Genomic DNA, 15,419 nt, shown 5'->3' with positions numbered 1-15,419 from the left:
TTTTTCTAGAGCTTCTATGATTCAACGGTTTGACTTAACTTGATTCGTGTTCTGTTTTATTACCTGCTTTTATCTTCTTTTTTTCCTTTACTTTCTGGGGCGATTTTTTCACTTCCTCTCCAATCTTCCAATGATTTTTCACTTGATGTGGTTTTAACTTCTAAGAGGCTTTTGTTTGGCTTTCCTCTCTGTTTTTTTCCTTTCCTCTTTCCCTGTCTTTTCATTTTCCTTTGCTACCTGGATGTACCATCATCTGAACTCTCCTGGGTATCAGTGATGGATTTTTTACAACCATCTTCTTTTTATACAGCCTGTTTTTCTCGATGTCTTTTCTATTTGTTTTGGCCTTTGCTCCATCCTTGGGTTTTCCTCGGGGTCTGTTCCTTGCCTGCTGGCTGAGTAAGGGGTGTTAACTCGAACACAGACCCTAGAGTGTAGGCAAGGGCTCAGAAGCTGAGGTGCACAGGAGGGCACCTGGCTGGCTAGATTCCTCTGGCCCTTTGCTCTTCAAGGTGGTCAGATGCCCAGGGAGAGATCGTCTAGGCTCTTGTCTAGGTGGCTTGACTCCAGCTGCCTGTGTTCGGGGAACACGTGGAAGCAGAGAGCTGGATTTCTCCACTCAGTGTGAAAATGTTCACTCATCCCCCCGTCCCACCCCATTTTCAGAGATCTCTGCAGTATAAGCCTCCAGGAAGCTGCTGGGGCTGTCCCAGTGCTGTGTGCAGCCAGGATGGAAACTGGGCTTTGCTGCTTAAAGAGAGTTTCAGCAGATCCTGTGGTTTTTCTTCCCATGTTCATTCCTGTCTTCTGAGGTACTTGGTTTCCCCAATTCCAGAGCGGCTTAGGGCTCTCCTGAGGAGGTCATGTTGCTGCCTGGTTTCCCACGCAGTCCGGCGCAGGGTTCACTTTCTTGCGTCCGCTCCACGTGTGATCATTAGCCCGGCTTCCCAGCCTCCTGCCGCTCTGTTACCCTTGTTTCTCTCTGTTCTCTTTGCTTTTGTGGGGATACACCTTGAAAAATACATAACGACTGTAGTTTCCGGGGGGTTTCAGGACGGGGGAGGCCGAGTACACGTGGGTCTCTTCGGTAGGATATTTTTACCTTCCGTTTCTGTTTGCGTGGCCCATTTTGTGCTCCCAGTTTAATGAATAAACCGTGCCCCTCCTCCCTGCCTGTTCATACCTGTCCTTCAGCTCAGAATGATCTCTGTGTTCTTCCTTCCTCCAGCCTGCTCATTAGAAGCCTTTCCTGAATCTTTCCAAGCAAAAGTAATCTTTCCTTCCTCTGAACTCAAAGCATTTTTACGTCTGTTTTTCTTATGACGCATGGTCTCCCTCCTTTGACTTTTTGTTTATGTCTTATCTGATAAATTTTAATTTCTCACAGAGGGCATAGGTGGTTGTTTTTGCTCTCATCCTGTGTTTTGCAAGTAGTAATTAATTTTCAAATTAACACAAGTTTTCAGTTATCTTTTTGTAGTCTTATATTTACATATATATTCTCATGTGAAAATCTGACAGGATATAGACCATTACTGTACGCATGGTCACTGCAAAGAGCAGGCTACCACCATTTCCAGTGGCAGATACTTTTCTTGAAGCTTACATGGGTGTAAGATAGGCAGAGGCTGTGTGTTCCACAGGTCACAGCTCACGGAAGCTCAAGGCTGTGTTGCATAATGCGATGATGCTCTCTGTAGAGCTGGAAGGATTTCTTTGAGGGGCCAGTCTTTCATTAGGATTTCCCCCATACTGTTTGCTCTTATTGTGTCCTGGAATAGAGTGGGCAACACCTTTCATTGCAACTTGCATTTTTTCAAATTACACACCTGTGCTTTCATTCTCATCTGGTCTTAGAAATGGTTCCTCTACCTCTTTGTCTCCAGCCTTAGGCCAGGTCCCGGCTCCTATTCTTAGTCTGGGTGAGAAGCAGTGATTCTTTCTGTGGTTTTGTGTCTGGATTTCTTCTCGGTGGTTGGCCCCATCTTTGGGGACCCTTGTCTGGCCGGGACATTTGCTTCTTGGTAGCTTTGGCTTCATCCCCTTGATGAATGTCATTCCTTGTTTCTTGCTCGTGTGTGAGGGATTTTTGGTTGTCAGAACATAAAACTATTGTTTGGTGTTTAGATCTTTGGTTATTTTAAATGAACTAATCCTGAGTGAGACAGATTCTTTTTTAAGTTGAGTGTTATGTCATGTTGGTTTTTAAACCTCATAACAGGTGTATTTATTGTAGAATTAGTGTTTATTGGTATTTTTAAAAGTGCCTTATCACAACTTTTTGTTCAGTTACATTTCTGTTTCTATAGCTGGGACAACAATGGTTTCTGCTATTAACATTTCAAAGTTTTTAGGGTGAACTACCAAAGTAGAATCAACAAACACAGTCTAACTTTTTAAGAAAAGTTTTCCTTATAGGTTCTTCACTATTCCATTGAAAATATAGCAGATCCTCTGTTTATTGAGAGAGAATTGTGTTGATGAAAGCTGCCAGTTAAAATCTGAGAGAGGCTACTGTTTGAAGGAGCTGTATTTCTCAGTGGCAAAAATGCCCTTCCTGGATTTTATACTCTTGTGGGAAGAGGTCATTTTTATGTGCCCTGTTTAGATCTGTGGGGTGTGTGTGTGTGTGTGTGTGTGTGTGTGTGTGTGTATGTGTGTGTGATGCTCTCTTGGGATTAGTGCTGATTTCCTTCTCGTTTTTTTCTCTCTAGACAGTTTCTGTTTAGCACGTATTATGGGGTGGCATTTAATAAGTGCTGTCCTGATAAATGTTCTGACATGGTGTTGTCATGGCTACTTGGCATAGTTGACCATAGAATCAGGACCCTTCTGGAGAGAGGAGACAACCGAATCTCAGTAATTCTGAGATTACTGATCTTGTCTAATTACAAGATCTTGTCTAATTACAGGCCTTGATCAGATAGTTGAAAGATTATAAGCCAGGTTTACAGAGTATTTGAAAGGGCAGGGGAATGATTAGTATATAACATTCTGCTGATAGACCAAGGCTGATGAGTCTTGAGAATGGACCATTGCATTAAACAATATGGAGACTGTTGGTAACTTTAATGGACATTTTTGAGCGTGTGGTGGGGAGGAAACTTCATTGGAACAGGATTATGAGAGAAGAAGAATGTGAAACAACAAATCTGTTAATAATTTTGCCTTAAAGAGAGTTAGAGAGTTGGTAGAGTGACTAAAGAGTAAAGTAGGGTCAACGGAAGGTTTTATACAATTATTTTAGCATGTGAAAAAAAATACAATATCAACAGCTTTTAAAGACTCAGCATTTACATCTGAGTACTATTTTCCAAAGTACTATGGTTTTTAGAAACATTAACAGTGAGACTGGAGATAGACTTCTAAACTGTTTTGGGGGCTTTCTGGTCAGGAAGAAAGGTGATGACTGAGGTGTGTCATGAGGGGTGAGAAGGGTTAGCCTGGACGATAAGGTGAGGCCCTGCATAGAGGAGGCACTGGGCCTCCACGGTGGGCAGTGCGGGGCAGTTATGCAGGACTTAATACAGGCAGGCTGTGAAAGGGGAACTAACTGTGGTGGAGAAAGGCTAGAACATAGCAGGTCCTGAAATAGAAAAGTCAAGGGGTTGAGAAAATTGTTAGGAGGAAATTTATTTCAGAGGAGTAGCTCCAAATGTTATAGAAAAGCTGTTAGGTTATGATCTCATATGGAGATTGTGGGGAGGATAGGGAAGCAAGAAGAGGTTTTTATAAGCCACATTTTAGAGGTCAGTCTGCTTCATTGTGTACTAAAAGGGTTTTAGAAATGAAAGTTAATATTTTAGTTGATTAGATCATCCTACAGCTTTCTTGGGGGGTGGGGAGCAGAGGGCAGGATGACTCTGTTCTAACTGGCTAGGGAATGATGGTTGGGTGCAGCTTTCTTTATTCTTCCCCAGGATATTAATTATACCTGATTACCCTGGGAGGATTAATACCTTTTGGTAAGGAAGAGTAAGAGTGTGGTTTGTTTGGGGAATTTGTTCTTTGATGGCTCACTGGAGCACTATTGGAACCATAGCAACAGGTGTCCTAAGGACTCTGGACAACACTGTAATCTGGGAATCATGCAGAGTAAGGCTCTAGAATGAAGACGGATGCCACAGCATGTGTGTGTGCACGTGTGCGTGAGAGAGAGAGAGAGAGAAAGAGAGAGAGAGAGATATGTATTTTTACAAACTTAGTCTCTGTGGATGACCAGTCAGTTTGAGTACTGACTCTCCTTTGAAAGAAGTCCAGATAAATGTGGGTGCAGAGTAACTATATGCTATTTGCATTAGTAGTTTTTATGGTAATGTTTAATAATTTTGAGAAGTAGTGTCTGAGCTGCATTCTGAGCACTGAGAAAGTGACAAGATTGGTAATTCAGCATTTTTTAAAAACAAGCGTTTTTAGTAAGTGTTCCGTTTTAGTGATTCTCAGGTGTTAGAGATTCTTTTGGTTATGTAACTTCCTACATTTGATGTTTCTGTTCTCTACAGGATCCAAACTACTGGATACAAGTGCACCGACTTGAACACGGAGATGGAGGAATACTAGACCTTGATGATATCCTCTGTGATGTAGCAGACGATAAAGACAGAGTGAGTTCAAATCCAGGGAAGCCATTCAGGATGCGTTTAGTGAAGAAAGGGGGGGTGGTTAGGTGGGAGTACTTCCCTTTCTAATTAGAAACTTACTTTAAAGAACATTTGGGTCACTCCCTTTGATATGTTTTTTTTTTTAACAAGTATTGTGAGTCTTCACTATACTGAATTCTATGGTATAATGCTTTTCTTGACACCTGGGCTTTATTAAGATTACTATGTTACAGAATTTTAAATTTCCAACTTTTTGAATGGAATTCTCTTTAAAAGTTTCTCCTGCCATTTTTTCCTTTGTCTTAACCAAACTGACCCCCTTTCTTGACAACTGAGGTCTGTTTCTGTGTGTGATAATGCAAGGTCTCTGAGTTCTGACCTGAGCACTGGCCCATCCCAGAGTGGGCATGGGCAGTGCTCTACCTGGCTCCCCAGGGAGTGGGTGCATCTCAGGGAGCAGGGGCGTCCCAGGGAGCAGGTGCATCCCAGGTAGTAGAGGCGTCCCAGGGAGCAGAGGCATCCCAGGCATCCTCCCCGGATGCGCTCTGTGTTCCAAAAGCCACGCTTTTCTTGGTGTTGCTCTTGGGGAGCTTTTAGACTGTAGGACCATCCTCCGTGTCCTCTGATTTCGGCATCACGAACGGGACCACTCCCAAGCACATCAGTGTTCACTTGCTCTCACCCTTTTGTCCTGCTCTTTGAGGGAATGAGGAGGAGAAGTGACACTCAGTATTTTAGGAATTTGTGACATAATATTTGGCTTTGCATGTAGATGATTATCGTCATGGGGTGATAGGGCTGGAGCTGACTTTGGCCACAGCCTCGTTTGTGTTCTGGTCGTGATGATGTTACGGAAGGGCTGCTAGCTGCACACGTCGTGTGTCATCATGTGTGTCATGGCACAGGATAGGTTAAGCCAGCGGTCACATCATGGGGTTGGGGGATGGTGAAGCTGTCTCAGACTCACTCTGGTTCTTCCTGGGGAGCTCTCTTCCTCCCTGTCTCTGCCTTCCTCCCGCTGCCCACCTTCCTCCTCTCCCAATTCTCTTTCTCCCCCTTCCCCTCCATTCGTGTTACTGACCCTTGGCTTCACCCTCCCTCCATGCCTCTACTGGGCTGGGAGATGGCCGAGCACGGCGGTCTTGTCTTCTCGGCTTCTGCTTTCCTGACAGCGCAGTGCCTCATTCCGAACTGGCAGATATCCTCTATGTTTTCTTGAACTCTTGAGGAAAATGAAAAATCCCAGGTATGAAATAGTGTGTAAATTCAGGGAGATTTGATTCACTAGCACATGCCATTGTGGGGTTTGTCCCGTGTAGCTCCTGCATCGATCAAAAATGCAGAACTGTTCTGCCCGTTTCTGACTGCTGCTCTTTCTCTTGGTGTCACTTCTCCTTTTTGAGCTTTTCAGTGAGCTGGGTGTAAGGTGACTGTCAGATCCTTTTCCTGCCATCCACTTACCTAGAAACTTAAATTACAGTCAATTTATTGGTGTGGTTCAACTTCAAAGCTTAAAGCAACTCTCGATGTTTATGAAGAATTCAAACAGGTGCCCTTGCGCAGCTATAATATTACAGAGAGATGAACTCATGTTATGTTAATCTTTCAATATTTTCCCTTCCCCTTCCTTGTTTTCTTTCTTTCTTTTTTTTTTTTTTTTTGGTTGCTTTTTCTAATATAAAAATATTGTAGCTCCTGGTGAAGGAAAAGAAGCACATAAAGAAGGAAATAATCACCTGACGCTGCTGCCCAGAGCTCAAACCTGGTGTTGCTTAAGTGGGTTTGGTGGCCTGACTCTTCTCTTTGCTCAAATACTGACACAGACTTTCTTTAAAGTAGAAAGGATTGAACAGTGGCCTGCTTTTTCTCTTTGAGTTGATTATCAATATATTTCCATGCCCATTAACCGTGGCCGTGCCAGCATAGCTGCGTACGGCGTTTTGTTTTATGGTTTGGTGTAGTCGTTGCTGTTCTCATTTTGAATACTTAGATTACCGTGGAGAAGGCAGAGGTGGCCATCGGTGTACTTTCGCCTTTGGCGTTCTTGCATTCTGAGCAGCAGAGATGAGCGTGCCTGGATTTCTCCACCCGTGTTTCCTTTTTGACTGTGTACAAACAGGCTTTGCCGCAGATGGGTACCATCCTGTTCACACGTTGTGCCTTTCGATAGAGTGAATCAGAATGTTTTAAAGATTGTCTCTGCGGTTGGCCGAGCTCTGGTGTGTTGCTTGGGATAACCTGCTGTGGTCTTCGGTTTGCTGGGTGGATAGGATGGGGGGCTGTTCCCTGTCTCAGTGCTTGAGTACATGGAGCTCAGAGGACTCGTGCACATGGCACCTGCAGTCCTACTCTGTGGGTTCACTGAGTACAGGTTACAGTTTCTCACCGTCCGTCCTAGCGCCTCAACTATTAACCTAATAGTTAATTGTGTTTAAAGAAGATTATTATTTTTAGTTGCTGAGTAACAAATTACCCCAAAGACCTAAACAATAGTATCAACCACCTTAACAGTGTGCATGTTTTAGATAGGTAGAATACTGAGATGTAGATGTTCAGCAGTAGGATTTTAAAAAAAATCTTTGGAAATGCACTATTATTTTAGGCTCAGTATATGGCATTTTGGGTGGATGTTCCATGTGTATTTGAAAATAATGTGTATTCTGCAGTTGTTGGATTGTGTGTTCTGTACAGATCAGTTAGGTTAAGGTGGTTGATGCTATTGTTTAGGTCTTTGGGGTAATTTGTTACGCAGTAGCTGAAAATAATAATCTTCTTTAAACACAATTAACTATTAGGTTACACACATAAATGGAGGAAGAAGCAAATTATCTTCTAAAATAGTTGCTATTAAAATCAGAGGTATTTTCCCATTTTTAAAGATTTATTTATTTGAGAGAGAGAGAGAGAGAGAGAAAGAATGAGGTGGGGTGGGACAGAAACAGAGGGAGAGAATCTCAAGCAGACTCTTACCGAGCGTGGAGCCCCACGTGGGGCTTGATCTCATGACCTGGAGATCTTGACCTGAGCTGAAATCAGGAGTCAGACGCTTGACTGACTCTGCCACCAAGGCACACCTGAAGGAGAATGTTTTAAATATTAGTAAATGGAGTAAGTTTTCAGGGAGTTTTATATCATGCAGATTAAATTCAGTTTCCAAATAGAAAAATGTTAGAGAATACCATGTATTGCAGACTGAAAGAACTTTTAAATTATTGTTTCATTTGTTCAGAGATACTTACTTATTTTTTATTTTTTGTGTTTATGTTCAGAAATCTTTATATATATATGTGTGTATATACATACACACACATATATATGTATATATGATCAATTTAAGTTTTTGAATGAGCTTCTTGGAGGACCCATTTGAAGTTGTAACTGTAAAAATACATGTATATGATTAAGAATCCAGACTCTCCACACTCACATTCGTGGTATTGTCAGATGCATTATTGAGACCGAAGGGTTGCATGTCGTCAGTTGTATGGCTCCTCTCCATGGCTTTGAAATTTGACTCGGATTTAATCATCCTGGAGTGTTTTCAAGTATTTTTGGCAGCTACTCTTGAGTAAGGATTTTGACACCTGTTTTTTTTTTTTTTTTTTAGGTTAAAAAAGACATTACAGTTCTCTTACACAATAAAATTGCTCTAAAAAGTGTCCTGTTTAATGAAAATCCCCTGGTCATGTTTAAAATGCAGATGGATACTTAGCCTGGGGAAATAAGGTCTCCATTAGCCAGGTCTGGGCATCTGCATTTTATAAACAGTCCAGGTGGTATTTGGGCTCACTGAACTTTGAAACCATGGTTTAGTGGCCCTGCCATCAGTCTCTGTAATGGGGGCAATTTCTTTCAAAGGTGTAAATTACAGGGGAACCTGGGTAGCTCAATTGGTTAAGCATCTACCTTTGGCTCAGGCATGATACCAGGGTCCTGGGATTGAGCCCTGCATTGGGCTCCCTGCTCAGTGAAGAGCTTGCTTCTCCCTCTCCCTCTGCTGCTCCCCCTGCTTGTGTTCTCTCTCTGTCCATCTCTCTCTCTGTCAAATACATAAAAAACTAAAAAATAAAAATAAAAAAGGTGTAAATTATATACCAGATCACTGTGAATTTGTGAAATTTTGAAAAATTATTTTTCATAGATATTAGGATTAAGAGGCAACAATTTAAATGATAGCAAGAGAAGATTGAAGTACCTAATTAGTACCTAATTTTGCTCATTATCCTTTAATTATTAGAGTTTCATGCACAGCACTGAGGAAGTTTTGTTTTGGTGCCTACATGATTCCAATGGCCAGGATTTACCCAAGTTCATTCAAAATGGCCTTAGCATGTGTTGTCTTGTGTTTTTGGAGTAGGTTTGGTTTTATAAGATAGAATATTCTAGATCTACTTTGGGTATATAAATGTGCCTTGTTTTATTTGTCCTTACTCTACATTGCTGCTTTCGAGTAAAAGGGAACAGAGAATCCAAGTGTACACACGGTCATCATGTTTTATTTACTCTTAGTGTCTCATTCTCAGTTTTCTCCGTTGACATTTTGCCAAATGATGAAAAACTGAAATGGTTTCCATGTTATCTGTAGCACCTCTTAGAACAGCTGTTGTAATGTGTTTGTCTGTATGTGCTTTCCTGAGTGTTAAGCTGTTTCTTGTCTCAATTTCTTCCTGGTTTGGTCTTTGTTATCTGTTATTTATTATTTTAGTGAACCTTTCTTTGGTTCTCCTCAAGTAGGTCTAGGTCATTCCTGCTATTCCTCTGTGTACTGCAGTAAAATTTGAAAATTCCAATTAGATTACAGTAGAAAAATGTTTTGTATTCACTTCTCTCCGCATGCCCGTCACCTGAGACCGATTATAAGAACATTAAAACTGATTTTAGGTGGATTGACCAAGAACTTAAAGCTGGGGGAAGTGTGCTTTTGTGTGTGTGATCAGCAAGAAGAAAGCCATTTCCATATGTTACCGTCTTCTTTTTCATACCTTTGGTGCTCAAGGTGCTTAGTTGCAAGCATTTCCTTTGTCATCCTTGGATGTAATTTTGTTTTGACCAGGAATGATGTTGTGTGTGCTATTTTTGTGATGACCTTGGGAAATACTTTTTTTTTTTTTTTTAAGATTTTATTTATTAGAGAGAGAGGGCGGCGAGCATGGACAGTGGGGAGGGGTAGAGGGAGAGGGAGAGGCAGACTCCCTGATGAGCGGAGAGCCCCACATGAGGCTTGGTCCCAGGGCTGACCCCCAGATCATGACCTGAGCCGAAGGCAAATGCTTAACCGACTGAGCCACCCAGGCGCCAGGGAATGTCTTCTACCATCTGCTTCTTGCTATTTGTGGAAGAAGGGTTGAAGGGAATAGTAATTTAAACTTTTTGGAAGTTTATATGCGCTTGAGGAGTGGGAGCTGGAGGCCAGGTGCCACGGAGGATTGTTGTGGAGACTGCTGGCTGCTGCTTTTTGGGAAGAACCCAGGGTTTCCTGGGGGATAGTTTGGCCAGTGTCCTCAGTTGGAAGCATGTTGAGAAAAGGAGACTTTAAAAATTTATTGGAATCATGGGCAAGCATTAATTTCTGCATGTTGGCTGAAGCTAGTGCTGAGGTATATATCACACATTTTCATCATTCTCCTAACTTAGAAACTGATGTAGTTTTGTGCTCTTGTGTTCACAATATTTCTGCCCCATCAGATGTCTGATGTTAGTATCATTGAAATGTGTTGTAATAAATTTTGCTTTTGAAATACATGTCTGGCACAACTTTCAGGCAAGGGACGTGGTTTAGTTTTAGAAGTTCTTTGTTTTCTACTGTTTTGGGTGTTATTTTTTGCTACCTCGGCATAACTCGTTATTTTACTTGTTGTGGCATCAAGTTACTGAAAAATAATCAGAGTCCGGGGAGGTGACAGTAGGAGCGTATCGTGCTTCTCTGTGGAGAATGTGTGTACACATGTCCTTTAAAGGGGGCGTTATACATTCTGTGCGGTATTGATAATGGGGAGAGAAGCACTCTTTTGTTTTTATTTATGCCGAAGACAGTCACATCTCTAGTTTTTAGATGACAATGAAGAACGTATTTTTGGATCTGGAATAGTTTCTAAAACGTGAATAAGCCTGAAGAATGAGCTCTGGAGAAATGGCTTGTTTCTTAAATTACAGCGAGAGCTCACAGCTCATAATTGAAACAAATCTAATTTTAATTTCTTTAAAGACTCGATCCTTCTCCTTACATAACATATCGCCAGACGTGTGCCTGATAAGAGAAAGTTTTGAGATTTAAATTCCTTTGTTGTCAAAACTAGAACACTAAATTGCCGCATGAGGTCAGTTATTTTTTAGAATGTCCGTATCCTGGAGGTAGGAGTGGGCTGAGGGGTTCCTAATAACCTCCTTTTCACCCTTTCCCCCCACCCCCCCACCTAATTTCTTGTTGACTTGGCCCGTGAATACATTCCTTTAGTTATCCCTAAACATGTGAGAGAATTTTTACAGACTAGGATTTCTGAATAATGATGATGATAACAATAATAATAATAATTTTAAAAGGCAGCACATATAATAATTTCCTTTGAAAGATAATAAGACTTTTAGATAAAATATTATCTTATTTTAGACTTATTTTTAGTTATTTTAACTAATTTGCTGAGCACCTATTATGTGCCAGCCGTTATGCTCAGTGCTGTAATACAGTGTCAAACAAAAGGAGACACAGTTTGTCCTTTCGAGGTCCTCATGGGTTATTGTGAGAGTCAGAATTAAACAATCATAGAAATTAAATGTAGAATTACCAACAAATAATGGTCTGAGGATAAGGAGTCATGCCACAAAAGGTGGCACAAAGCATTCTGACCAAGTCAGGATGAAGCAAGACTTGCCTAAAAGATACAGTCAGGCTGAATCCGCAGGACGGGTACGTGAAAATTGAGAGTGGTGGGTGATGAGATGAGTTCTCCATTTGAGAACTTGTGTCCCTGGCTGCAGTGGGAGGGTGAATGGATAGGAGCAGGGCAGACGCAGGGATCCTAGTGAGCAGGTGTTGCCAAGGGAGGTGTTAGCAATGGAAGTGGAGTATGTGATTAACTGGGGATTTTCTTATTTTGTTTTTAAATTTCTCCATAATTTTATGACTTCCTAGTTCCCGAATGAAGAAAGCATTAGGCAGTGTTACATATAACTGAGAATAGAGTCATCTTTTTAAACTTTAATGTGAATTGGCAGAGGGAAGGACTGATATAAAAGAGTTTGATGACTTGGAATTGAAATGATTTGTATTAAATAGACTTCATTAACTAGACGATTTCATTAATTTCCTCCTAAATGGATTTATTTTAGTTAGGCTCTAAAGAAAATATTTAAATTAAATGCTGAGCAGAGCACCACATGGCTAATTAATTAATTCAGAGAGGTGATTTCCCAACATTTAGATATGTTATGGGTACTGGTTTGCCCACAGCTCTTCGGTTTGTGGGTGGATGGGTTGGGGGGTGCAGGGCCAGGTGTAGCAGAGGTGTTGGTGGTGAGGAGTGCTTGTGGAAGGGAACAAAGAAGGGTGATTGGCCTCCTACATGGTCTGCCAATTGGAAAGGCTTCTCATAAGCGTTTGGAGTTTTGAAGTTGGAACAGCCTGTACAGTGTTGGCTGCTCATAGCTTTCCTAGGGAAAGCAGTCCAGACTTTGTTTGTCTGGGGCCACCCATAGTTTGGGAAGGTGGGGGGACAATGTCTCACTCTTCTAGTTATCATATTAATTGTAGGCCAGGGCTTGGTTCTTGCTTTGTTGCACCTTTTATGTTGCTTCACCAAAGATGGGCATCTTGTTTGGGGGGATGAAAAGCCACATGGCCTGGATTTGGATCCCAGCTCCATGATTACTTCATGAGCTTCAGAAATTACTTAATCTCTCTAACCTCAGTTTTCCCATTTCTAAATGGAGGATAGCGATTGTACTTACTTTGTGAGGCTGTGTTAAATTTGAGTTTAAACCTGGGGATTTGTGTTAAGGATTCAGCACTCTTTAGCAAAAATAACCAACACATCACTACCACCATCATCATTGAATTATGTTAACACTCATTCTTTTTTTTTTTTTTTAATATTTTAAATTAATTATTTTTATTAACATGTAATGTGTTATTTGCCCCAGGGGTACAGGTTTGTGAATCATCAGGTTTACACACTTCACAGCACTCACCATAGCACATACCCTCCACAATGTCCATAACCCAACCACCCTCTCCCTCCCCCCTCCCCCCGGCAACCCTCAGTCTCTTTTGTGAGATTGAGTCTCTTATGGTTTGTCTCCCTCCAGAGCCCATCTTGTTTCATTTTTTCCTTCCCTACCCCCCACGACTCCCCCACCCTGCCTCTCAAATTCCTCATATCAGAGAGACCATATGTTAATTATTTCACTCAGCATAATACCCCCTAGTTCCATCCACGTCACTGCAAATGGCAAAATTTCATTTTTTTTTCATGGCTGCATAATATATATATATATATATATATGTATATATATATATATATATATTTATATATAAATTTATAATTTATATATATATATATATATATATATATGCCACATCTTCTTTATCCATTCATCTGTTGATGGACATCTAGGTTCTTTCCATAGTTTGGCTATTGTAGACATTGCTGCTATAAACATTCGGGTGCACGTGCCCCTTCGGGATCACTACATTTGTATCTTTAGGATAAATACCCAGTAATGCAATTGCTGGGTCATAGGGTAGCTCTGTTTTCAACTTTTTGAGGAAACTCCATGCTGTTTTCCAGAGTGGTTGTACCAGCCTGCATTCCCACCAGTAGTGCAGGAGTGTTCCCCTTTCTCCGCATCCTCGCCAACACTCATTCTTTTAATACTAGTTTCTAATGATTTAAAAAAACAAATAAGCCATGTTACTTTGGGTATTTTTTAATGAAAAATATTCTGTAATGTTTACTTGCATTTATGGGTTTTTTTGGTTTTGTTTTTTTACATTTCTATCAATTTGAAAAGAGCTTGGTAATTATTACTCAGTAATACTTGTTGGAAGAAATACATTATTTTTTAATCCTTGACATTTGAGGATTTCCACTATACTGTCAATATGCATATTCTTCTGAACAGAAAAAAAGTGACCCCGGTTTCAATTTTTAGTGTTTGGGAGTCAACAAGGACTAGGTCATTAAAAAAAATAAAGCATTAATAGACTTGGCATCAAAAGCAAAGGCAACAAAACAAGTGGGAACACATCAAGTAAGAAAGCTTCTGCTCATCAAAAACATGAAAAGGCAGCCTATGGAATGGGAAAAAATATTTGCAAAACATTTATCTGATAAGGGTTAATATCCAAAATACATAAAGAACTCAAATCTTTCAAGAGCAGAATACCAAAGAATCCAATTTAAAAATGGACAGAGGAATTGAATAAACATTTTTCCAAAAACGTCATATAAATGGCTAACAGATATATGAGGAAGAGCTGCTCAACACATCAAGGAAATGCCAGTTAAAAGCACAGTAAGATATCACCTCCTACCTGTTCGAATAGCTATGCTCAAAAGACAAGAGATAACTAGCGTTGGTGAGGATGTGGAGCAAAGGGAGCGCTGGTGCACTGTTGGTGGCACTGAACTGATGCAGCCACTATGAAACCAGTATTGGGGGTCCCTCAAGAAGTGAAAACTGGAACTACCGTATTATCCAGCAACTCCACTTCTGGGTATATTTCTAAAGAAAATCAAATCATTATCTCAAAGAGGTATCTGCACTCCCAGGTTCATTGCAGTATTGTTCATAGTAGCCAAGGTATGGAAACAATCTAAGTGTCCATCAACAGATGAACGGATCGGGAAGATCTCACATCCGTGTGTGTGTGTGTGTGTGTGTGTGTGTGTGTGTGTGTGTGTGTGTGTAATGGAGTATTATTCAGCCATTAAAAGGGCATTTTGCCATTTATGATAACGTGGGTGAATCTCTTTGAGGGCATTATGTTAAGTGAAATAAGTCAGACAGAAAAACAATAGATGTGTGTGACCTCACATATAGAATCTAAAAAAGGTGACTTCCTAGAAAGAAAGCCAGAATTATGGTTCCCAGCTCCTGGGAACTGGGAATAGAGGAGTGGTATTGGTCAAAGGGTACAAACTTAAGATGAATAAATTCTGGGAACCTAGTATATGGCATAATGATTATAGTTAGTAATGCTATATTAAATGCTAAAAGTTGCTAAGAGTAGATCTTAAATATTCTCACCACACAGAAGAGATGATAATTATGTGATGCAGTTATTAACTAATGCTAAGGTATTAATCATTTTGTAATATGTAGGTGTATCAAATCGACACATTAGACATCTTAAACTTATACAATGTTACATGTCAATTATATTGCAATACAGCTCTGGGGCAGGCAGTGGGGAGGCAGGCCTTGTTTTCAGTCATAAAACACTACCTGGTCATCAGTAACAATTCTCCAGAAAAATGGCACATCTCAAAACAAGCACTCCAGAATAAAAGCTACCAGATGCTGCTTTATAATAATATGCATCTTTAAAAATACCTAGTTTAAGTTTTCCTTTCATCTCTTGAATGAAATATGTAAAATTCAGCTTTTCATGTATATAATAAACCATTGTCACATAAAGGGGAAAAAAGGAGGAAGACTGGTAGCTGTTGATTTCTTCTTCTTCATTAAAATTTTCAAAGTAATTTTGGAGAAGTAATTATGTATGATAAAGAAGATTATCCCATTCATTTATTCATTCACACAGGATAGAAATCATGTGGAAAGTAGCAGATTTTTTTTTTTTTTCTCCTGGATTTTATA

General features: G+C 40.5%; 1 protein-coding gene across 11 annotated transcripts in view; it reads left to right on the top strand.

Annotated features, from left to right (window-relative positions):
• The window catches only part of LOC111155563 (par-3 family cell polarity regulator), a 687,032-nt gene that overhangs the window by 109,467 nt on the left and 562,146 nt on the right, over window positions 1–15,419 (top strand). For all 11 annotated transcript variants that reach the window (XM_022515794.1, XM_022515792.1, XM_022515789.1 and 8 more), the window contains exon 2: window positions 4,503–4,604. In XM_022515794.1, the coding sequence (XP_022371502.1) occupies window positions 4,503–4,604 (102 nt within the window). The remainder of the gene's footprint in view (window positions 1–4,502; window positions 4,605–15,419) is intronic.

This window comes from Enhydra lutris, unplaced genomic scaffold (assembly GCF_002288905.1).
Source record: "Enhydra lutris kenyoni isolate GAN:26980312 unplaced genomic scaffold, ASM228890v2 scaffoldscaffold42, whole genome shotgun sequence".
NCBI classification, from domain to species: domain Eukaryota; kingdom Metazoa; phylum Chordata; class Mammalia; order Carnivora; family Mustelidae; genus Enhydra; species Enhydra lutris.
The sequence above is the reverse complement of the archived record's forward strand: the minus strand, read 5'-3'. Positions and strand labels throughout refer to the sequence as shown.